Source organism: Trichosurus vulpecula, chromosome 1 (genome assembly GCF_011100635.1).
Source record: "Trichosurus vulpecula isolate mTriVul1 chromosome 1, mTriVul1.pri, whole genome shotgun sequence".
Classification (NCBI taxonomy): domain Eukaryota; kingdom Metazoa; phylum Chordata; class Mammalia; order Diprotodontia; family Phalangeridae; genus Trichosurus; species Trichosurus vulpecula.
In genome coordinates this window covers 74,381,691-74,406,130 of record NC_050573.1, presented here as the reverse complement: position 1 = coordinate 74,406,130, position 24,440 = coordinate 74,381,691, and the positions used below count along the sequence as shown (strand labels likewise).

The 24,440-nt window shown below is 48.6% G+C and overlaps 1 protein-coding gene across 3 annotated transcripts in view; it reads left to right on the top strand.

Moving 5' to 3' along the window:
- Positions 1 to 5,951: 5,951 nt before the first annotated feature.
- The window catches only part of ADGRE5 (adhesion G protein-coupled receptor E5), a 36,275-nt gene continuing 17,786 nt past the window's right edge, over positions 5,952 to 24,440 (top strand). For 2 of the 3 annotated variants that reach the window (XM_036741165.1, XM_036741164.1), the window contains exons 1-6: positions 5,970 to 6,113; positions 13,730 to 13,780; positions 14,472 to 14,600; positions 18,055 to 18,210; positions 21,066 to 21,221; positions 22,899 to 23,033. In XM_036741165.1, the coding sequence (XP_036597060.1) occupies positions 6,083 to 6,113; positions 13,730 to 13,780; positions 14,472 to 14,600; positions 18,055 to 18,210; positions 21,066 to 21,221; positions 22,899 to 23,033 (658 nt within the window). In that variant the 5' untranslated portion in view covers positions 5,970 to 6,082. Of the gene's footprint in view, positions 6,114 to 13,729; positions 13,781 to 14,471; positions 14,601 to 18,054; positions 18,211 to 21,065; positions 21,222 to 22,898; positions 23,034 to 24,440 lie in introns of all 3 variants that reach the window. The other variant, XM_036741166.1, reaches the window with a different exon arrangement.

Here is a 24,440-nt window from a genome sequence, read left to right as displayed (position 1 = left end):
TGTTAGAGAAATCTCATGATGCAGTGGATACAGCTCTGAACTTGGAGCCCAGCAAGCCCAGCTCTCCTCTGCAGCTTAGGAGCTGCAGGACCCTGGAAAGAAACAACCACTATGAACCTCCTTGTCTTTGTTGTAAAAACGACATGAAAATAACCCTTGAGATAGCTGCCTCCCAGGGTTGCCTCAAAGCTCCAGTGAAGCAATCAATGGAGGTGATGGGGTTTGCAGATTTTAAGACCAGCTGTCTCCCTCCCGCTTTGGCCCAAGTCCTCTTTACAGTCTCTTCCCTCATGTTCTTATCTGTGTTTTTCTCTATACCAACCGGCCGTTCGAAATGCCTATCTTGATAACCGGTATCTCAAACTAAGTGTCCAAAATTGAACTGATTATCCCCCTTAAGAGACCTATTCCTCCAAACTTCCCTCTTTCTGTTGAGAGGACCTATTCTCCCAGTCACCAATATTCTCGACTGTCATCCTTGGACACTACACTTTTTCTCACCCCTCACATCGTATCAGTGGTCAGATCTTGTTGATTCTGCCTCTGTAACATCTCTTGAATCTGTCCCCTCCTCTCCATTCACATGATCACAACCCTATTTCAAGCCTTTATTCTTTTAGCTATAGTCTCAGACTTCTAATTGGTCTTTCTCCCTCCAGTCAATCCCGTCTCCAATCCACCTTCTGCACGGTTGCCAAATGTTGTGTTTGTCCTTCGTTTTCAAAGAGGACCCTGGCATCAGATCAGAGAAATGATGTGATTTGCAGTTGACTTTGATTTGATTTGACTGAGGGAGGGCTGTGCAGGGTCACTAGCCTCACTTTCTCCACCAGAGCCATCTGGGTCCAGTGACCAGGATGGAACATGGAGGGTAAACTGTGCAAACCCAGTTCACTCAGAAGCTCATAGATTGGGCCACAATAGGGCCCTGCCCAAGCTCCACTTAATGGCTGTATTTTGGGCCCTCCTGGCTCAGAGTGAATGTCCATGGTGTTTCTCTTTGGAACTGCAACCCTCCCAGTTTGATTTTTTTTCTTTTTTTCTAATTAAAGGGACTTTACTTGACTTACTTCTTAAGGAGGACTATTCACTGAATGGGTGTTACCTCACATGAAAAGGCCTTAGCCTAAAAGGGCCAGGGTCTCCCATTGCATCCTGGGTTTGCACAGTTTACCCCTCCTCTTGCTCCAAAATCCTTCAGTGGCATCCTAGAACCTCTCGATTCTAGATTACAAGACATCTTGACCTTCCATTCTTGCTACATACCTCTCACACCTTGCCAACCAGGTTTCACATCCTCCATGTTCCATCAAACTGACTATTCTCCAAATACAGTATTCTATCTCCTGCCTTCAGATATTTTCACGTGGCTGTCCCTTGTGCCTAGGAATGTGCTCTTTCCTGCTCTCTGTCTCTCAGGGGTCTACTTTTGGGGCTCAGTTTAGTTACCATCTCTTCCATGAAACCTTACCTGATCTCACTCCCTAGTCAGGCTCTCTTCAATCTCAAAGAGTGAGAGTACTTATCTCATACTTACCTGAGTATGCTTTGTATTCTCTAAATAGACTATAAACTCCCTGAGGGAAAGGATTGCTTTGTTTTCATCCCTAGAGCCAAGCATGGCACCTAGAACCTAGTGGATGTTTATTTAATGTTTATTGAGAGTTGCCTCTCTAAGCAAGCCCCTGAAATCCCTCTTTCTTGGTATCCAGATTTCCCTGGGGAAAGTAGAGCCTGGGGATTAAGGGCCAGGGGTTGGGCTGGGGTTGGAATACTTTAATCTGACCTCCAGGCTCCCTTGACTTAATCTGGAGGGAGGAGACCTGGCGATTTCTGATAGTTATAGAGAGAGGGTAGCTCAGAGAAACTAAGTGATTCGTCTGTCGTCCTGGAGGCTGGGATTCCCAGTTCTGACACTAGCTGTGTAATTTTGGGAGAGCTGCTTGATGTCTCTGGGCCTGTTTCCTCATCTAGCTGGGTTGTTGAATGGATATGAGCAAACCTTGAGGCCCTTGAGGGTAGTGATGATTTTGCTCCTAGCCAGGGTTGAGTAGACCCTGACTCTGAGCCCATGGGGCATTTCCGACCACCTTGTGAATCCCTTTCCCATTTCACCACAGCGCTATGAGGTCGATAAGTAGGGCAGGTTACTTCCATAGCAATTTCAGGTGAAGTGACTTGCCCGGCTCACATAGCCAAGACTGGAATCCAAACTTTCCACTGCTTCATGCTGTTGTCTCTACCAATCCTGTTCTTGCCTTCCAGTGGAGACAGGGAGCTGAGCGCTGGTATTCCAGGCATCTTAAGAAGGGGGAGAAAAATCCAAACAAATGTTGGAGCCCCCTCATCTCCTCACTCCCTCCCTCCCTTCTAGCTCCCCTTGCTGGCTTTCTCCCCTTTCATTTTTCACTTTCCCAGGCTGCAAATGAAGGAAAGTATGGTGCTTTGGCAGAAGGGCTGGATCTTGGGTCAGGAGAACTGGAATTTTAATCATGCCACATAGTAGAATGGGGAGGGTACTAGATTTGGGAGTGGGGGATCTGGCTTTCAAGAGCAATTCAGCCGATTCTTACCTTTGAGACACTGGGCAACTCACAACTCCTTTAGGTTTCAATTTTTTCATCTGTACAATGACGAATTTGAAATATATGATTTTTAAGGACCTGTTCTAGCTCTCAATCCCATGGTCCTACAAACCTTTCATGTCTCTAAACCTTAATCTCCTTGTGTCAGGAGGATAGAGAATAACAGTGACCCTGTTAGATTGTGGGCACAAAGGAGTTAATGTCCAGAGGAAGCTTAGGGATCTCCTAAGTGAAGCTCCCAGGAGGTGTCCCTGTCCCTGACCTCTGGAGTCCCCTCTTCTTGGTGTCCGGATTCCCCGAAGATCTGGAATTCCTGGAGCAGGGGAGCAGACCTTGAGGGATGAGGGCTGGGTAGGGGAAATATTTCGGCCCGGCCCTTTTGCTTCCAATTCTAGCTCCCTCCCACCCAGCTGCCCTCAGCTCCACAGTCCTGTTGCACCCATAAATCACACACATCAGACTGGCTCCTACACACATCAAGATCTCATAGAATTTAGAGCCACGGGGGCTGTAGAACTCAAGTTCAACCCTTCCTGGCATTTTACAAATGAAGAAATTAAGACATGCAATGATCAGGGAATGGCTAAACAAATTCTGGCACATGAATATTGTGGACTGTCACTGGTCTATAAGAAAGTATGATGACAAAGAATCCCAGAAAAGCACAGGAAGACCTGAAATGATGCAAAGTGAAGTAAGCAGAACCAGGAAAACAATTATGTGCAATGACTACACGAATATTGATGGAAACAACATCAACCTGAAAGTGACATTAAACACTGTCATTATGACCATGCTTATCTTTGAAGAAGATAGCTATGTGTAGGGGACAGAGTGCCAGACACGGAGTCAGAAAGATCAGACTTGGAGTCCTCCCCCAAGGTACTTAACTTTGTGATCCTGAGCAAGTCACTTTACCTCTCACAACCTCAATTTACCAAATTGGGATGATAATGATAGCACCTTCCTTGCAGGGTTATTTGCAGAATCAAATGAGATTATGTATATATAAAGTTCTACTCAACATTTCTTTATGTATTGAAATATTTCTATTGGTTGGGGTTTGCTAAATTCATAATAAAAAAGGAAAGATGAAAGAACACTGGGATTTTGGAGTCAGAGAATCTGGGTACAAAATGTGACTGACACTTACTAATTGTGTGACCTTGAGCAAGTCACTTAGACTTCTGGCCAAGTGACCTTTTCCCTGTCTGTAAAATGTCAAGATTGGAGTAGATGACCTCTGCGGTACCTTCTATGGGTCATCTAACCTCTCTGTGCCTCCATTTCTTTTAAATTTTTCATTGACATCTTTTGTTTTTGCCTAAACTTCATGTTTCCAAGATGTCCCTCCAACTTTCTCCTACTCAGTGAATTGTCACTTGAAACAAAGGATTAAAAAAAATAGGAGAAAAGCAATTCAGCAAAACTAATCGACACATAGACTGTCGGATAGTATGTGCAATATACCCGTATGTTTTTACACCCATATTCCCACCCACCCCCCTGCAAAAAGGGGAGGGAGGTGTTCTACTCAAATGATAGTAATGATGGTGAGGAGGAGGAGGGGGAGGATGAAGTGATGTATGTCTAGTTCCGCACCCATTCCTCCACTCTCCACACCACTGTTGATCATTAATCGTACATATCAACATACATAAACTTTCTTGTCCTCTCTTCTCCTCTTCTCTTCTCCTCTCTCTCTGCCTCCTTCTCTCTCTTTCTCTCTCTCTCTCTCTCTTCTTTCTCCCTCTTCTCTCTGTCTCTCTCTTCTCTCTCTCCCTCTCTTCCCTCTCTCCCTCTTCTCTCTCTTTCGCTGTTTTCTCTCTGTTGTCTCTCCCTCTCCTTCTCTCCCTCCCTCCCTCCATCCACATACACATACAATCACTATAAATACTCCTTCCTGGATCTCAGAAACCCCTTCTTTGACCCTCTTCTAACATCCTTCCTCCCTTTCTGTTTTAAATATTACTATCAGGGACTGGAGCTGTGATTTCACTGGAATAGGGGATTCCCATGTGAGGAAATTTCCCGTACCAATATTTTCTCTTGAAAAGAGTTGTTTGGAGTATGAGAAGTGAGATGACTTGGCCAGTCAGAGAATCAGGAGGTTTCTGAACCTGACTCTGTAGCATCCTGGCTTCAAGGCCAGCTCTCTAACACTGTCCACACTGCATCTGACTTATAGATGGTCGGGGGTTTGTTCTAAAACAGACATCCACACATGGATATTTGCTAATGATTCATGAGAAAGTATCAGCAAACACAAAGGTACCAACTCTCTGGAAGCAGCTGGGCATCTCTGTGTGTGTTTAATTGTTGGAGAAAAACACGAGTCTTAAATGTATATGCTATCTCTGTCCTTGCTTGTGTATTTTTGTGGGCATTCTTCCATGGGTGGGGGCCTGTGCTGGTCTCTGTTTGGGAGGATGTGTCCTGTGTTTATCTGTCTGTCTGTGGCAGTGTCCTGTTTATATGTGTGTGCTGTCCAATGTCTGAAAGTGTGTGTCCCTGGGTTTGTGCTATCTTGTGTCTTTGTGTTACATGTGCTGCTCTATGTGGTACTCCTGTGTCGTGAATGTGTGTGTCCTATATTTCTGTCTCTGCTTGGGATTGTGCCCTGTTTTGTCCTTGTGTGTGTGTGATACCCAGTTCATGAGCCTTTGTTTGTTGTGCGTCTCTTTGTGGGTAACCTAGTACTCTTGTGTTATATAAAGGCTTTCCTCTGTGTGTGTGTGTGTGTGTATGCAGTCTCAGGTGTCTCTGGGAGTTGAGTGTGTATCCCTGAGTGTGCTAGCCACTTGTAAGTGTAGGCAGTCTCCTGGGTCTGTGAGTGTGGATGTCCCTGGGTGTGTGTGCTCCCTTGTATCTTTGTGCTGTGTGGGCTGCCCTGTATGCTGGGTGTCCTGTGTTTATCTCTATCTGTATGTGATTGTGTTGTTTGTGTGTACCTTGTGTGTGCTGCCCAGTGTAACTAAATCTGTGTGTCCTTTAATATCTCTGTATTATGACTATGTGTATGCTTTCCTGTCGTGTGTGTGTGTGTGTGTGTGTGTGTGTGTGTGTGTGTGCCGTCCAACATTCTTCTCTGTGTGTCCCTGTGTGGGTCCTTCAATGCTGTGTGTGTGGGGAGGTGTCTATGCCTATGCCTGTGTATGTGTGCCTGTGCCTGTGTGTGCTCTCTGTGCAGTGCCATGTGCTGTTTCTCTGTCAGTTTATGAGGGTGTACCCCTGGGCTAGGCTGGGCTGGGCTGGCTGGGAGTCTCATTCCGTCCTGAGGCTGGCCCCATTGGCCGATACCAGGGGAGGGCCCTGCCTAGCATCCGCCCCCCAATAAAAGCTCAGCCAGCGGGAGCCCTGCCCCTCATATCATTCACTCCGACTTTTCCAGTTGCTGCTGCCTCTGCTGCTGCCGCCACTGAGGACATCCAGGTCCAGCCTCTGGGAGCTAGCAAGAGACCACTCCTGCCCCTCCCCTCCCGGGCGGTGGCCCAGTCATGCCAGCCCTGCCCCGAGGCCTCCTTCTGGGTGAGCTGTCAGCTCCTGGCTGCCCTTGGGCTCCATGAGGAGGGGAGGTGGGGGGCCCCCGACAGTCCGGGGCACGTGGGGAGGCTGCCCCCAGCAGTAGGAGCTTCTGGGTGGGGTTCTTTCATGGTCTGTTGTCTGGCCTATGGCTACAGCCTTTGCCTTCTGACCCCCCCGGGTCCTCCACCATCTGTACCCTCTCCTCCAGCCCCCATTCCCCCCCACCCTTATCTGTCACTCCAGCCTCCATTGTGTCTGCCACCTTGTCTGCCTCCATCTGCCCTCCCCACTCTCTGTCCCCTCCTCCCTCTGTGTGCCACCTTCTATCCTCACCCTCTATCCCTCTGTGTACCTGTCCTTCCCTCCCTTTGCTACCCTCTGTCCTCCAACCTTGATCTCTCCATCTGTCACCCTCTGCCCTTTAACCTCTATCCCTCTGTCTTCCATCTTCTGCCCCTTAATCCTACAACTAGCTCCTGACCTCTTGCCTTTGGCCTCTGCCCTGCCAAGCTTTGTCACACACAAGGCAAGCAGGACCTGCCAGCAGTCAGTTCAGAGGGGGAAATCAAGAGGAGCAGGTGCTAGTCAGGCCACACCCTAGGGTGGGCCCAGCCGGTGAGGTTCTTTTGGCCAGGCTAGTGAGGTGAGAGTGTTGATACTGGCAGTGCCCAGGATCCCTTTCCATGGGGATCACCTCTGGCTTCTTACCCTCTCATACGGGGGACTGGTGCCATTCATGGGGGGTGAGGAGGAGAAAGATAGCCATGGAAATCCCCAAAGCCAGGAGTTCTTCTTCTTTGCTCTTCCCCAAGTTGCCCCTAGGTTGGCAGGAAGGATTGGAGCTGGACAGGTTCAAAGAGGTTTATGGGTCAAATTGAGGTTCCCCCAGTTTGGTCCAAGTGCCCCTGATCCAAACAGCTCTGTGGCTGGAGGTCCATGACACAAGTAAAAGAATAATGGATTGGTGCTTAGAGATCCTGGATTCAAAGCCTGACTTGCTGTGTACTAGCCATACGGCCTTGGCAGAGTTCTTTCCCCTCTGGGGCCTCAGTTTCTTCCTCTGTAAAATGATGGGAGACCAGGCCTAGAGGATCCCTATGACCCTTCCAGCTCTAAATCCCGTCCGTGGTCAGCCTCCATCCCTGGAGCTAATGGGACAGAGGGAAAGGAGCCCTTGACAAAGTGAGAGAGAACTGCTCTCAAATTCTGGCTCTTTCGTGTCACTGTCTCACTGAGCTTCACTTTCCTCATGTGTAAGATGGGGATAATAATGCCAGCCCTGCCTACTCTGTGGCCCTGTGTCCAGGAAAATGCTTTGTCAAACACCCTAGGAACCAGTGAGTTTAGACTGCTATTTGTGCAGCCCTCCCCTTCCCAGGTCATTGGCCTTCACCACATTGTGGCTTCTTGACTTCCCCCTTCCCTCTATCTCCTGAGCCCCACCCCACGAGAACTGTGATGCGGGTCAGCCCTGGTTCCCTAGGAACAGAGAAAACAAAGCAAGTGAAAGAACAGTAGTTTGGGTGCCGATTGAGGCGGGTCCAACCACAGAGACCCACCTCCTCTCCTTCCCCATAGCCCGCCCCCGCCTCACCTGAGGCACTTGGGTTCTGTTCTCAGCTTTGTAGTATGCTAGATGAGAACCAATCCAGAAATTCAAGTCAGAGGCTCCAGGTTCAAATGCCCCGTCTGGGTATCAGTTTTTCAGTTTTTATCTGGAGGACTATGTGACCCTTCATGACCCTTCCACCTCACACATTCTATCAGGTAAATAGGCAGTTCAGTGGATAGAGTGCTAGACCTAGGCTCAGGATAAGACCTGAGTTCGAATACAGAATAAGATGCTTAACTAGCTGTGTGACCTGGATAAGTCACTTAACCTCTCTTTGCCTCCATTTCTCCATCTATAAAATGGGGATCATAATAACCCTACCTCCCAGGGTTGTTATTGTGAGAAACAAATGAAATAATACTTGTAAAGCAATTTGCAAACCTCCAAGTCCTGCAGAAATGCTGACTATTGTTATCATTATGATCTCTCTGGGGCCAGGGCCAGGAGGGAGGGCCAATGTGGTTGGCATATGGGAACGGAAGCTCAGGACACTTTCTCCCTTGGATTCATAAACTGCTAGGGTTGGAAGGGACCATCGAATAGGACCCAACCCCGACATTTTACAAACGGGCAAAGTGCTTCACATGCATTATTCATTCTATCCTCTCAAGAGCCAAGTGAAGTAGATGAACAGGTCGTGTTATGCCCACTTTGCGGAGATGGAAACTGAAGCCCAGAGAGGATAAATGATTTGTTGCTGGCATCAGCTGGAATAGTTTCCTTCCTTCCTTCTTACTTCCTTCCTTTCCTCCTTTCTCTCTTTCCTTCCTTCCTTCTTTCTTTCTCTTTCTTTCTTTCTTTTTTTTCTTTCTCTCTCTCTCTCTCTCTCTCTCTCTCTCTCTCTCTCTCTCTCTCTCTCTCTTTCTCTCACTCTCTCTCTCTCTCTGTCTCTCTCTCTCTCTCTCTCTCTCTCTCATCTCTATCTTTCCCAGGCTAGAAGTACAGTGGCCACTCACAGCCCATTCTCACTATCAAATGACCCAAATGCTTTAATTTTTCCATTTTCTGACCTGGGAGGTTCACCCTCCTTGGGCAGCCTGGGGGCCTGCCATATTTGTGCCAAACTTAGTGTGGACACCTGATCAGCTTTAACCGTACTGTAGCTCAGAACTTCTGAACTCAGGTGACCTCCCTCAGTGGCAGGGATTACAGGTATGCAAAAGGGAGGACATCTGCAACCCCTTACCAACTCCAAACTTCTGTGATGCCAGGATCAGAATCAAGTCACACAAGTAGAGAGGAACAGAGGTGGGGCTAGAACTCAAACCATCCAACTGTTAAAATAATATTGTCTCCATCACATAATGCTGCTTCCCTCTTAGAAGATCTGAATTTGTAAAGTATTTTAAGATCCCCAGAAGAAAGATGAGAGAGAGAGAAAGAGAGACAGAAACAGAGAGAGAGAGAGAGAGACAGAGACAGAGACAGAGACAGAGAGCATGTGAAATGACATTTTCTCCATAGGTCTTCCAAATGATGCATGGGGCCCATACTTGGTGCCCTGGCCCTGGAGGTGCATGTTGGAATGGGGACAGAGCTTTAGTGGGCCCAAGAGGTAGCTCCAGCCCCAGATAGCCAGACACAGGGGTGGGGAGGGAAGCAGTAGGTTTTCCCGCCTGCCTGGAGGAAAAGTATGCCAGATGGGATGGGTGGGGAGACTGGAAGCCAGGGATTGGCTCCTGTCCCAGCTTCTGTTTGTGGAGTTTCCAACTCCTTTTCCAGATGGAGACTAGAGGGTCATTCAGATCTGAAGTGGGGGTGGAGGGCATAGAATCTGGGGCATACCAGCTTCTAGCCTTCCTTTCCCATCCACCCCCAAAATGGCCTCTGCCAGCATCACCCCTCCTCCCTCCCTCCCCTCCCCCAAGGTCTTGCCCCTTTACCCTCCCCCCGAAACAGAGAAAGGGAGAGGCCCAGGTTGGGGCCTCCACCAGATGTGCCAGAACTACAAAGGCTGGGGGTGGAGACAGTGGACAGCAGAAGGAGGGCTGGGTGCTTCCCACCATTTGGCCATCCCCAGGAGCCAGACTAGGGAGAGGGAGCCCCAGGACTGGTATTGTAGGGGATGTATGTGTATGGTGGCAGTGTTGGGGGTGGAATATAAGCACCCAGGTGTCCTGCTTCATCCCAAACCCTCTCCCCAGCTCCTCAGCCTTAGACAGATGGCTAGGAGACAGGCTCAGCCTTACCAAGAAAGCCTAGTGGTCCTAGAATAGCTTTAGACCTGGAAGGGCCCACAGCGATCATTGAAGCCAATGCTCTCACCTTACAAAGGAGGAAATTGAGGCCCAGAGAAGAGAACTAATTTGCCTGAGGTTACACAGCTAATACGTAGCAGGGCTGACATTGGAACTCAGGTTTTCTGACTTTACACCCAGTAATTTCCCACAGGTCACCCTGCCCTAGGTTTCTCTGTCTCTCCCACCCGGCCTGGAGCCTTCCAGCTCTGCTGCAGCCCTTCTGACTGAAGCCCTAGCTCCAGAATTCCCCCTCGAGCCTGAAATCCATCAGGGCCTCGAGCTGAAAGTGTCCCAGGGTGACTCAGCTGCTCCATTATGTCCAGGAAATGACTCAGTGCCCGCCCTCCACTCTGACCCTCTTCCCCCAATCCAGGCCGTCAGACTGGCCCTTTCTCTCTCTCCCCCTTCTGACAGTTGGGGGCCCTCTCCAGAAGCAAGATTCATTCTGATCTTCAGATCAGCCCTGCCTTGGCAGACTTATAAGAGACCTCAGAGGGCTCCTGGATCAAACGAGCCTGGATGAGAACCCACAATGAGGGAGCGTCTGACCCCTTGCTAAAGACTGTCCCCAGTGGTGGGGAGCCCACAATCCCTGCAGGGAGTCCATTCAACTTTTGGATGGGATATTCTGCCTAGAACAGAGGATTTCATCTCTCCCTCGATCCACCCCATCCCCATACCCCATCCTCCTCTTCAGCTTCCAGCCTAAGGATTTAGGTATTAATTAGGTATTAATAGAACTCAGGGAAAAATAACAGGAGACTCAAGAGCTATAAAAGTCCATCTTATTGTCCAAATCCCCCATTTTACAGATGAGGAAGCTGAAGCCCATCTAACTTTTGTTCTATGACTTTCCCAAGGTAACAAAGGTGTTGATCAGTTGTGTCCCACTCTTTGAAACCCCATTTGGGATTTTCTTGGCAAAGGCATTGGAGTGGTTTGCCATTTCCTTCTCCAGCTCATTTAAATGAGGAAACTGAGGCAAAGAAGGCTAAATGACTTCTCTAGGAAAACACAGCTAGTAAGCATTTGAGATGGATCTGAACTCAGGTCCTCCTGACTCCAGGCCTTTATCCACTATGCCACCTAGCTGCTCCAACACAGTTAGGAAGCAGAAAAGCCAAGATTCAAACCCAGGTCCTCAGACTCTTGGCGTATTTCACCTGTACTATTCTACATCTAAGGAACATATTCTGGGATGGGAGAGAGAACATTCCTGGGGCAAAGAGACTCCTTGATCACTCCCCAAGGAATAAGGATAGAAACAGGGCCTCAACCAACCCAATAAAGTCAAAATCATCTCCTCAATTCAAACAACATGGGGTCCAGGTCTTCTGACTCAGGAGAATATCCAGAAGGAGGGATAGGTCCCACTTGGACCTGGGCTCTCATCGCTTCCCATCACCCACTCTCCTCCCCCTGGCAGCCAGTCCCCACCACATGGCTCCTTCTTCCCAGCAGACAGTACTCTCCTTGGGGAGAGATGCAGGTCACCGTAAGAAAGAAAGCTGGGCATGGAGGGGGAAGACCTTCATTGACGTCTTGGCTCTACGGCTTAGCACCGATGTGACCTTAAACAAGTCACTTCCCCCTGTGGCCTCAGCTTCCTGATTTCTAGGTTGGATCAGATGACTTTAGGGATCTTTTCCAGCTCAGGATCCATGACACTGTGCAGCAGTGGTGTTGTCTGGAAGTCTGAGCTTCACCAGATTACAGGCATTAGAGGTGGAAAGGCTCTCAGAGTCCATCCGGTTCAACCCCCAAATAGTAAAAATGAGGAAACTGAGGCCCAAGCAGGGGAAGGTTTCCCCAAGGACCCACAGGTGAATGGAGGGGGTGAGACAGGAAGGGGGGGTCAGCAGGACAGTATCTTTGGGGAGAAGTAGGAGGGAAGGGAGAGAAAGAAGAGTGGGCACTCCAGCCGCCTCTCCCTCGCCCCATCCAACTAATGCTTTCCTTCCCCAACACTTCTCAGCCTAGATTCAGGGTGTCTTCTCTGCCTGAAATTTTATTTATTCTGCAGTGGATGTTAGTTTCAGCAGCTACCATGATGGTACCATATTGCCATTGGTCCAGTGGGGAAGCAGGTGACCCAGTGCATGATGCTCTGGCCCAGGAGTCAGGAAGACCTGAGTTCAAATCTGACCTCAGACACTTACTTGTTTGCCTCAGTTTCTTCATCTGTAAAATGATCTGGAGAAGAAAATGACAAAACACTCTAGTATCTCCGCCAAGAAAACCCCAAATGGGGTCATGGAGAATCAGACACAACTCGACAACAGCAATGACCACTGGAGAAATGCATGGTCATATGCCCCAGGTCATAGAGAATCAGAGACACTGTTAGAACATCAGCCCCTTGAGGACAGGGATGATATTGCTTTTGTTTCAGTTTCCCCATTGGATAGCACAATGCCAGGTACAGGGTGAGCACTTAACAAAGGACTGTTGAGATCAGCTTAGCCACCCACTTTTTGTGGGGGCAGCATTGGGTGGAACTAGGTGGGTTAGTCAACCCCCAGGAATGCTGCAGGCAAGGAAGTTGTGGTGCAGACTTGGGGCAGGTACATTGGGTCTGGGAGCTCCCTATGGACCTTTGGGCAAGAAGAGCTTAAAAGCAGCTTTTAGGAGGGTGGCAGAAGACTCTGCCAGGGTGCCAGGGTGCCAGGGAAACTTCTTGCTGCGACTCACTTGTTTTTTTCTTCAACCACTGTCTTTCCTGGGAGTATTTGAATATCTTTTTATTAAAGAGATTTTTTGTTTGACCCCTGGAGTTCTGAGTGACCTAACCTGATGTGGAACCAGATTTGGAGGCTACCCATTGCCCAGAAGGGGCAACTGAGGCCCAGAGAGGGAAACTGAGTTGCCCGAAGTCACCCAGCTAATAAGCTTTGGAGATAGGACACAAACTGGGTATCCTAACTCCCATTCCAGGGTGTTTTTTCCCTACTATGCTGTCTAGAACACTTTTTCTCTCCTTCAATTTCTCCTTACTTCAAACCCAGGTCTCCTGGCTACCAGTCCAGGCATCTTTCCAATGGAATTCAGCTGCTGCTTTTTTACATTACACTGTAAGCATCTTGAGGGCAAGGACTGTCTTTTGTCTCTTTTTGTATCCCCAGTGCCTAGTACAATGCCTGGCACATAGTAGGTGCTTAATAAATGTTTATTTGTTGGTTGAATAGACTCTTAAACCTCTAGGGAGGCAGTATGCTCTAAGGGAAAGAGCCCTAGGTGTGGAGAAGACTTGGGTTTGAATCCTGCCTCTGCCCCTTTTTATCTGTGTGACCTTGAGAAAGTCTCTTCCCTTCTCTCTGAGCCTCAGTTGCCCAAACTCTTAAAAGTAAAGTTTCACTCGATTATCTGGAAGGTCCCTTCCAGCTCTAAATGCTACAATGACTCCCAAGTGCCTGCAGGACTGTGGTAACTAGGTCCACAGTCATGCCAGCAGGGGCCTTACAATTGATGTGGCTGGCCCCTTCTTTCTACAGATGGAAAGTGAGCTCTTGAGAGAGCAAGTTGATCCAAGCCTAAGGAAGGCCAGTGTGCTGACATCCCGGGCCTGCAAGGACATGACAAGCCTGGGCCTTTATTCCTTTCTTTCCTTGGAGTCAGAGGGCCCGGCTTTGAATCCCTGTACTCCTAAGTGACTGTGTGACCTAGACCAAGCAGGGATTTCCCAGGGCTGGGGATTCCTTATCTGTAAACCAAAGGGATTGGATCAGATGGTCACTAAGGTCCCATATTCCACCTCTTCTCTGTTTCAGGGCTCTGTGTCTTGGTCCTTCTGGAAACTGCCTTCACCCAGAACCCCAAAGGTGAGTGTGCTGGGAGCTGCCCATTCACAGCTGGAGACTGACAGAAGCCCAGCCAGGGAAGAGAGAGGCCTGATGTGGGGAGTGGGGCAGAAAGAGAGGCTGCCTCTACAACCCAATGAGCCCCACTCAAGCCCCTTGAGCTATATGCCCCCTCCAATGCCATCATCCTGACTCGAGATCCAATCCCACTCCGTCACTGCTCCTGAGCAAGCCAAGCACTGTTTCCTGATCTGTAAAATGAAGCTGACAATACTTGTGCCATGGGCCTCACAGAGTTGTAAGGAAAGCACCTGATAAGCTTTAGGGTGCGGTGGAAATGTGTTATCTTTTCAAAAATCATTATTAGCCTCACTACTTCTTCCTCACCCCGATGAAATGATGAGAAATAACAAGCTATTGCTGGCCTCCTTCCCTTATCTGCCAGGTTCACAGGCTGGCCAGTTAGCTGAGCTCCTAAGCTGGGGGCTCCCCGATCCCCTCACCCCCAACTAGGTGCAGACATGAAGCTAACAGACTATAACAAGGGCTATTCCCGTGGGAACGGCAGATGTCAGTTTTCTCATCTGTAAAATGGGGGTAACTAATCCCCATGATTCCTACCTTACAGGAATGCTGTGGCAGATATACTTTATAAACCTTAAAGCATTGTAGAAATCAGAGTTGTGACTGTCAGCTTTATTTCTCTGGCTAGATTCTCGATGTCGTCGTCGGTGTCCCCAGCATGCTGCTTGTATCAACGAGACCCACTGCACCTGTGAGGATGGATTTGCTTCTTCAAGTGGGGAGATATACTTCAATGACCCTCTGGAGATCTGTGACGGTAAAGAGGCCTTTCCCACATCAGTCCAAGAGTTGGGAACAAGGGAGCAGCTGAGTGAGGGGGAGTGGGGTGCAAGGCACCCTACCAAGCGGCTACTTTTGTAAGAGAAGGGAAGTGGAGGAGGCAGGGGACAGAGGGAGAAGGAAAGAGGAGAAGCAGCAGCAGAAGGGTGGCCTGCTGGTGATGGGCTCAGGATGCTGGTGGACCTCAGTGGCAGCCAGGAACCTGTGAGACCCTAGGATCTCATACTGTTGGCCCACTAACTTCTGTGGTCACCTGAGTCATATCAGTGCCTCAGTTTTCCCATTCAGCAAATGGACACTATGCATGGTGATTGAAGAGACCTGTGATGTCCTCAGTTTGGACATTCCCTCCAGTAAAGCAGTTCCCAACCCTTCCATGCCTTCCCACCTTGAAGACTCTCTTGTCCAAGTCCTGTCATTGAGTCTGACACACACGAACTTTTGGTTCTCCCCAAGGTCCCTGAGGCCTCCCTCACTTTCTTCTCAAAAGGAGGAGACTGAATGTTCACCTGTCATCTTTTGACACTTATTACCTGTGTGACCTTGGACAAGTCACTTTAGCTCTGTTTGCCTGCATTTACAAAACGGTAAAATGAAGATCATGATAGCACCTACCTCAAAGGGTTGTTGTAAGGATCAAGTGAGATAATATTTGTAAAATGTACCTGGCATATAGTAGGTGCTGTATAAATGCTTCTTTCCCTCCCCCGCTCCACAATGCAGCTTTACATTTCTCTTTATCTGATACACATTTGAGACTCTTGTGTTCATGTCCTATAGCCAAACCACAGCACTGGTAGAATATGCTTATAAAATTATGCTTATAAAATATGGGGTTTCATTCAGGGAAAAAGATTGAGATCATTAAAGGAGCCTTACAGTTTCTTGAAGGCAATCCAGCCTGCTCTCCCCCTTCTTCCGTTTAATTCTAAGCCTAATTCATTGTCTATTTGTAGTGTCTATCCCAGATATACATACCGATGGACAAGCTCTATAGGTTGTCCATGTAACTGTAGGTCATAATTTGGACAATGGACATGCTTCATCCACTTGGTCTTTCCTGTGTGGATAGTCAGGCCAAGTTCTTTTGAGTGGTTATGGATTGAGAAGAAACAAAGAAGAAAAAGAATGCCACAGACCCTGCCTTCAAGGAGCTCACAGCTAGAAAGGCTATGACAGAAATAAAGTAGAATACAAAATAGACTGTGATAAGGTCCCTCCCCCTCAAAAGACCAAAAACAACGTATGGGCAAATTTGAATGGAGAGAGAGAGAGATTTCTTTGAACTGGGGCAAAGGGGAGGGAACTAGGGAAGATTACAGTAGAATGTAACCTTTTTGGGGACAGTGGGACTGTTCTGGCTTTGTCCTTGTATCCTCAGTGCCTGGCATATAGTAGGCACTCAATTAGTGTTTGTTGACATGAACTGAACAGAAGAGGATCCTAAGGGATGAGGAGGCAGTGTGCTCCAGGCAGGAGGTACAGTCTGGGTAAATGCATAGAGGCCAGGGATGACAGGATAAGAAGGAGAAGCTGGGTTTCCCAACCATGGCTCATGGAAAAAAGCTTTTACTGCTCTGAAAAACATTTACTCAAAAAAAATTTAAGATGCAGCCATTTATAATCGTAGAGAGCAGCTTAGAGCACTAAGAGGTTGAGTGACTTTCCCAGGATCACTCAGCCAACATGTGTCAGAGGCAGGACTGGAACCTGGGTCTTCTAGCTCCAAGACCAGCTCTCTGGCCAGCACTACAATGTCTTTGCCACTCTAAGACCACTAGTAAAACATTAAATCCAAAGAAAATGAAGCCCAAAGAACTTGTACTTGAAGTAGCTAGTGGGTGCAGTGGCTAAAGCATTGGACCCAAAGTCAGAAAGATCTGAGTTCAAATCCAGCAGCAGATGCTGCATGACCCGGGGAAGTCACTTGACCTCTGCTTCCCTCAGTTCCATAAACTGTAAAACAGGGATGATAACAGTGCCTAACTCCTAGGGTGTTGTGAAGAGCAAGCGAGATAACATTTTTGAAGTGCTTTCTAAACCCTAAAGCACTATCTAAATGGTAGTTATAATTATAAAATGATTATCCATAGGCAGGCCCTAAGTAGCTGCTGAAGAAAGTCCTGCTATCCCTAGGAGGCTGGGGGGTCCAATCATTGGCTCTGGAGTCAGAGGAGGGAGAATCAAATACCATCTTTGTTACTTACTGACTGTTTGAACCTGGACAAGTCACTTCCCTATTATGGGCTTCCCTTTCTTCTTCTGATCCCATGTCCAGGATTCTCTCTTTCTTTTCTTTCTTTTTTCTTCCTTCCTTTTATTCTCTTTCTTCTCTCTCTCTCTCCCTTTCTTTCTTCCTCCCCAAATCTCACCAGGCTAGAAGTGTGGCAAATACTCCTGGCCTCAATCTCACTATTGGTATATTGGTAGGGAACTTTTCTCCTGTTCATTTCCAACCTGGGCCAGTTTTCCCATCCTGAAGCAGACTGGAAGCCCTTCCCTCCTAGGAACTCGTTGTATGGGTACCAGATTAGTATAGAAACTCTATTGACTTTAACTCTCCTGTAATTCAGAACTCTAGAGCTGAAGGGATCCACCTCAGCCTCCCTCTCAGGTAGCAGGGTTATAGGGCATCCTGACTGGCTAATCCTTTTATTTGTCCACAATTTCATCTTTCTAATACTTAGCTTCTAACTCTCTAATGTGACAGTTCAAAACCTTACCTTCTCTCCTTGAAAGTCTCGTAGCCATGACCTCCTGACCCTTGGGGTCTCAGCAGAGGACCTGGCCTCCTACTCTACTGAGAAGGTCAAGGCTGCCCTTCCAGAGCTCCTTCACCTCCTGGACACCATACCTCTCACACCCATCCTCTTCTCCTGTTCCTCTGTTTCCGGGGAAGGGATGGCTCTTTTCCTTGCCCAGGCCAGCCCCTTTACTTGTGCCCCACCCCATTTCCTCCCCTCTCCTCTCTCCAGGAGCTGGCCCTGGAGACCATGACCTGACCCTCCCCCTCCAAATCATCAGCCTCTCCTTGGCCATCGGCTCCTCAGGTCTCCCCCAACCTCAGAAATCCCTCTCTTGGCTTCCTCCAGTTACCCTCCTCTATCTTTTCTCCCTTTTACTCTCAGAGGCCTGAGAAGAGTTGTCTGGACTTACATGCTGGAAGGAGGCTCCCAGAGAGAATTCAGAGATGAGGCTTGGCACTGCCCCTGAGCCCACCCCCTTCCACTGCCTTCCTGATCTTTTCTTTTCTTCCATTTTCTTTTTTTAAGCAATAAGCATTTCTTTCCTCTTCCACCTTCTTAGAAAAGAAAAAGAAAGCCCCTGTAACAAATAATGTACTGTAGTCAGATGAAACAAATTGCCACATTGGCCATGTGCTAATATGTATAACCCATTTCTTTTTTTTTCCTTCTCTCCTTATGTTGCAGATGTTAATGAATGTGTGCCACCCATTCACATCAGTTGTGGTGCCCATGCAGACTGTGTCAATACAGAGGGAAGTTACTACTGCACCTGCATCCCTGGATATGCACTTCCTTCTGGGGAGAAGAGGTTCCCAAATGACACCATGAACGACTGTCAAAGTACAAACCTCTCCTGCATTCTTTGGCTAGCTGGGGAATCCATGAAGGGCTCTTTGTGCTGAGCTGAGAGCAGAGAAGCCCCTCCCTGCATGGGCCACCCCTGGCCATTGCCCTTTGCCTCCTCATATGGGCTCCCTCTGACCTTCCCCAGGCCCCTGCCTAACTCAGGCTCTCTCTGTTCAGTTCCCTTGGGATTGGGAGGGAACTAAATCCTGGGAACTCTCCCCTTCTTCCTTCTCTGTCCATTCCAGCTCAGGCCCCCCAGGAAACCACATCCAAGTGCTGTGGCCAGATCTTGGCCCAGGGCTGGAGGTTCAAATCTCTTTCCAAGCTACAACCCAGAAGAAGGAATTGAGGCCACAGGAGCCTGACCTGCCTGGCAATGCTGCCTTGTGGGACACAATGTTTAGGAGACAGAGGAAGAAGGGATATTTTAAAGGGAACTAGACAGTTAATTCTCTCTCCCAATGACCTGCTAACTGTGCTCTTAGAGAGGTGTCTGAGGCACTGAGGGACTGGATGCCTTGGAGACTCATGGAGCCATTCTGTGTCTGAGGGGAAACTTGAACCCACATCTTCTTACTCTGAACCTAGCTCTCTCTCCACTAGGCAACACTCCCTCTCCTATCCAATAGCCTTTGCTTCTCTCTGCCCCCATTACATGGGCCATTCCTTTTCTTTTCTTGTGACCTCGCTTTTTCTCCACACCCCCATCTGCTCCATTCTGGGCAGGACACCCTCCGAGCTCAGCCTCACAGAGGCCAACAGGGGCCTGCAGCCTGAGGGGAGGAGGGATCATCAGAATGAATGGCACCATTTCCACAGCACTTCAGGTTTACAAAGCCCTCCCTGCTCTCTGATTTTACCTCCCATTTACACTGCATGTGTCTTGTCTGGACATGGCTGTTTGCATGTTGTCTTCCCCAATAGAATGTAAGTGCCTCTTCCAGTTCAGAGACTGAGTCATTTTCTCTCTTTGTACTCCCAGTGTGCCTAGCATAGTGCCAGGCACATAGTAAGTGCTCCATAAATGTTGGTGGGCTGACTGACTAAGGGAGATAGTGGGCACAGTGGATGGAGCATTGGACACAGAGTCAGAAAGATCTGAGTTCACATCCAACAGCAGATGCTTCATGACCCTGGGGAAGTCACTTAACCTCTGCCTCCCTCAATTCCATAAACTGCACACTGGAGACAATAACAGCACCTAAATCCAAGGCTGTTGTGGAGATCAAGTGAGATACTGTTTGTGAAGAGCTTCTAAACCCTAAAGCACTATCTAAATTCTAACTATAATTATAATGATTATCCATAAGCAGGCGCGAAGTAGCTGCTGAAGAAAGTGCTGCTATCCCTGGGAGGCTGAGGGGACACATGGGAAGAGCATTGGCTCTGGAGGCAGAGGAGGGAGAATCAAATGCCATCTTTAATGCTTACTGACTGTGTGAACCTGGACAAGTCACTTCTGCACTATGGGCTTCCCTTTCTTTATCTGTAAAAGGAGGAGGTCAGAATGGTCTCTCCAGCTCTAAACCTGTGATCCCATATCCTGGATCAAATTCCTGTTGTCTGATTTTAACTGGTCCTTCCCTGCTAGACAATAATCTTTTTCTTCTTCCTCTCTTTTTGTTCTTTCTTTTTCTTCCTCCTCCTCCTCCTCCTTTTCTTCTTCTTCTTCTTCTTCTTCTTCTTCTTCTTCTTCTTCTTCTTCTTCTTCTTCTTCTTCTTCTTCTTCTTCTTCTTCTTCTTCTTTCTCTCTCTCTCTCTCTTTCTCTCTCTCTCTCCCTTCCTTGGTCTTCCAGTCTGACCAGGCTGGAAGTGCAGCATCCACTCCTGGCTCTAATCTCACTATAGATATATTAGCATGGGAGTTTTCTTCTGTTCCATTTCTAACCTGGGCCAGTTTTCCCATCCTGGGGCAGACTAGAAGCTCTCCCCTCCTAGGAACTCATTGTATTGGTACCAGATTAGTATAGATACTCAATTGACTTTAACCCTTCTGTAACTCAGAACTCCAGAGCTCAAGAAATCCACCTCAGTCTCCCCCTTAGGTGGCAGGGTTATAGGGCATCCTATCTGGCTAACCCTTTTATTTGTCCACAATTTCACTTCTCTAATACTTCTAAAGCATCTAACCTTCAATTGTGGCACTTCATATCCTTGATCTGTCTCCTTAGAACTCTCATGGCCATGACCCCTGTCCCCTGGGGTCTCAGCAGAGGACCTGGCCTCCTACTCTACTGAGAAGATCAAGCCTGCCCTTCCAGAGCTCCCTCACCTCCTGGACATCATGCCTCCCAGACCATCCTCTTCTCCTGTTCCTCTGTTTCTGGGGAGGGGATGGCTCTTTCCCTTGCCCAGGCTGGCCCCTTTACTTGTGCCCCACCCCATCTCCTCCCCTGTCCTCCCTCCAGGAGCTGGCTCTGGAGACCATGACCTGACACCCCTCTCCAAATCATTAGCCTCTCTTTGGCCATCAGCTCCTCAGATCTCCCCATTCTCAGAAATCTCTCTCTTGGCCTCCTCCAGTTACCCTCCTCTATCTTTTCTCTCTTTTACTGTCAGAGGCCTGAGAAGAGTTGTCCGGGCTTATATGTCAGGAGGAAGCTCCCAGAGAGAACTCAGAGATGAGGCTTGGCACTGCCCCTGAGCCCACCCCATTCCACTGCCTTCCTGATCTTTTTTTTTTAATTACTAAGCATTTCTTTCCATTTCCTGCCATCCTCTTGGAAAAGAAAAAGAAAGAAGAAAGCCCCTGTAACAGACAGCATGCTGTAGTCAGATGAAACAAATTTCCACACTGGCCATGTGCTAATATATATGTTTCATTTCTTTTTTTCCTTCTTACGTTGCAGATGTTAATGAATGTGCACCACCCTTTAATGTCTCTTGTGGTCAGAATGCAGAATGTGTCGATATACATGAAAGTTACCACTGCACCTGTAACCCTGGATATGCGCTTCCTTCTGGAGAGAAGAAATTCCCAAATGCCACCATGAACGACTGTCAAGGTACAAACCTCCCCTGCATTCTTTGGCTAGCCTGGGATTCAGTGAAGGGCTCTTTGTGCTGAGCTGAGAGCAGAGAAGCCCCTCCCTGCATGAGCCACCCCTGGCCAGTGCCCTTTGCCTCCTCATATGGGCCCCCTCTGACCTTCCCTAGGCCCGTCCCTGACTAAGGCTCTCTCTGTTTAGTGCCCTTGGCTCCTCACCACAGGGGCCAACTCTAAATCCAGGGAACTCTCCCCTTCTCCCTATTCTCTCCATCCCAGCTCAGGCCCCCTCAGGAAACCTCATCCAAGTGCTGGCTCAGGGCTGGGAGGTTCAAATCTCTTTCCAAGCTACAACCCAGAAGAAGGAATTGAGAATAATATAGGAGCCTGACCTGCCTGGCAATGCTGCCTCGTGGGACCCAATGTTTAGGAGTCAGAGGGAGGAAGGATGTTTTGGAGGTGCCTAGACAGAGATTTCTCTTTCCAGAAAGGTGTCTGAGGCACTGAGGGGCTGGGGGCCTTGGAGACTCTTGGAGCCATTCTGTCTGAGGGGAAACTTGAACCCACATCTTCTTAACTCTGAGCCTAGCTCTCTCTACACTAGGCCACACCTTCTGTCTTATCCAATAGCCTTTGCTTCCCCCTGCCCCCATTACATGGGCCATTTCTTTTCTTTTCTTGTGTCCTTGCTTTGTCTCCACACCCCCATCTGCTCCATTCTGGGCAGGACATCCTCTGGGCTCAGCCTCACAGAAGCCAACAGGGGCCTGCAGCCTGAGGGGAGGAGGGATCATCAGAAAGAATGGCACCATTTCCACAGCACTTCAGGGTTACAAAGCCCTCCCTGCTCTCTGATTTTACCTCCCATTTACACTGCATGTGTCTTGTCTGGACATGGTTGTTTGCATGTTGTCTCCCCCACTAGACTGTGAGCATGTCTTCCAGTGCAGAGACTGACTTATTGCCTCTCTTTGTACCCCCAGTGTGCCTAGCACAGTGATGGGCAAATAAGAAGTGCTCCATAAATGCTGGTGGACTGATTGACTGAGGGAGATATGATAGGTAACTTTGATCCTCTGATGAGGAAAGTGAGGTTCCTGGAGCTGCAGAAGCCTGCCTCTGTGGGCCCCTCCCTCACCATGTACAATGACCTCTAGGGTCCCTACCAATTCTTTTATTCAGTTGTTTCAGTCATGTCAGACTGTCTGTGACCCCCTTGGGGGTTTTCTCAGCAGAGATAGTGGAGTGGTTTGCCATCTCCTTTTCTAGCCCATTTTCAAATAAGGAACTGAGGCAAACAGGGTAAGTGACTTGCCCAAGGTCACACAGTCAGTTTGGATTTCAACTCATAAAGATGAGGCTTGCTGACTCCAGGCCCAACACTCTATCCACTGAGCCACCCAGCTGCCCAGCTCTGCTTCCTTGCTCAGTTTCACCCAAAGAGGGGAACAGAAGGAAATGAGTGTCACTGAGATCGTTGCTTCAGGAGGCCCAGGCCAAGGAGGGAAATAGAGACTTAACAGAAAGCTCTGGAGGCTCCAGGGGCTTGGCGTGTCTCTGTCCAGCCCAGTGCCATCCTCTTAAAGAGCTAGATAGTGGCAAGAGATGCCAGAGTGTCTGGAAGCCCCCCCCCACCTCAAGTCTCTGTGTGTCCAAATTACGGTTGTTCCTCATCCCCTTTCCCTTCCTCTTACAGACGTAGACGAATGTCAGCGCAGCCCCTTAATCTGTGAACCCCATGGGCGCTGTATAAATCAGCGTGGAAGCTATATGTGCAAATGCAAATCGGGCTTTGCCAAAAGCAACAAGAACGAGATTCAGGACTGCATTGGTAAGCCCCTGTGGGAGGCAGCCCAAGGACTCCCAGGGGATAAACTAAGGCCCTCAGTGTGTCTATGAGAAGCCTCCTGGGTGAGCCAGCCAAGGATCAGGGCCAAGGCAGGGAGCATCTTGTATGGGGAAGGGGTGATGCTTCCCCCAGAGCCAAGAGAGCAGGGGCAGAGTCACCCAGAGGGATTTTGGCTGCTGTCCAGAGCCTGTGACAGGGAGTCAGCTACAAAGAACTAAACCAGGAACCTCTGATCTGGGAGAGGGAATGTGGGCCCAAGCACTGTAGGCAGCAGAATGTAGGCACTGCCAGCTGAACACGCTGGAGCCTGTGGGCACTGAGGCAGCCAGCAGTGGCCTTGGGACAGGACTCTTGGTCTGACACCCTGGCACTCCCTGCTATGGGACCATGGATAAATCACTTACCAGGCTGGAGTGTCATGATGCTCATTTATAGAACACCTGTCCCAAGGGAGAAGGAAGAGAATAAGCATTTATATAGGCATGATGCTAAGTACTTTATACATATAATCTCATAACAACCCTCGGCAGCTGGGCGGCTCAGTGGAAGCATGCTGGGCCTGGAATCACTAAGACTCATCTTTCATAGTTTGGATCTGGCTTCGGACATTTACTAGCTGTGTGACCCTGGGCAAGTCACTTAACTGTTTGCCTCAGTTTCCTCATCTGTAAAATGAGCTGGAGAAGGAAATGGCAAACCACCCCAGTATCTTTGCCAAGAAAACCCCAAATGGGGTCACAAAGAGTGGGACTCAACTGAAAAACAACTGAATAAATGCATAGAGGCGTGGGGTGACAGAATGAGATAGAGAAGCAGGGTTTCCCAACCACGGCTCGTGGAAGAACAATTGTCCTGTTCTAAATAACTTTTATTTCTAAATCCTAAAAATTAAAGAAAACAAACAAACCCTCCTGCCTCTTCCTGTTCCTCCCAGTCCCGAGTGCCCAGCTTCACCCTCTCCCCCAACCAGAGCTAGCCCTAGAGACTGAGTAGGGTAGGGTAGATTTATTTTTCTGGTTTGGGATAAAGTAATTTAGGTGGCACAGTGGAGATAATGGTGGTCTGGGAATCAGGAAGACCTGAGTTCAGATCCAGCCTCAGATACGCATGAGCTAGGTGACCTTGGACTAGTCACTTAACCTCAGGTTCTTCAACTTTAAAATGAGGATAATGTTTATAAAGAGCTTAGCCCAGGGCCTGGCACACAGTAGGTACAATGGGAAGGTTAGCTATTATTAGAAGTCATTGAGCCCAATGGCATCTGAAATGGAGACTCTCTCATCTTCTCCCAGACATGAGGAGGGGCACAGGTCTAGCATAGCTTCGTTCTCTGCAAATGCAGAGTGTCTGGGGTGGGGGGAGGTATTTTCTCCCCTCATCCCCTCCTGT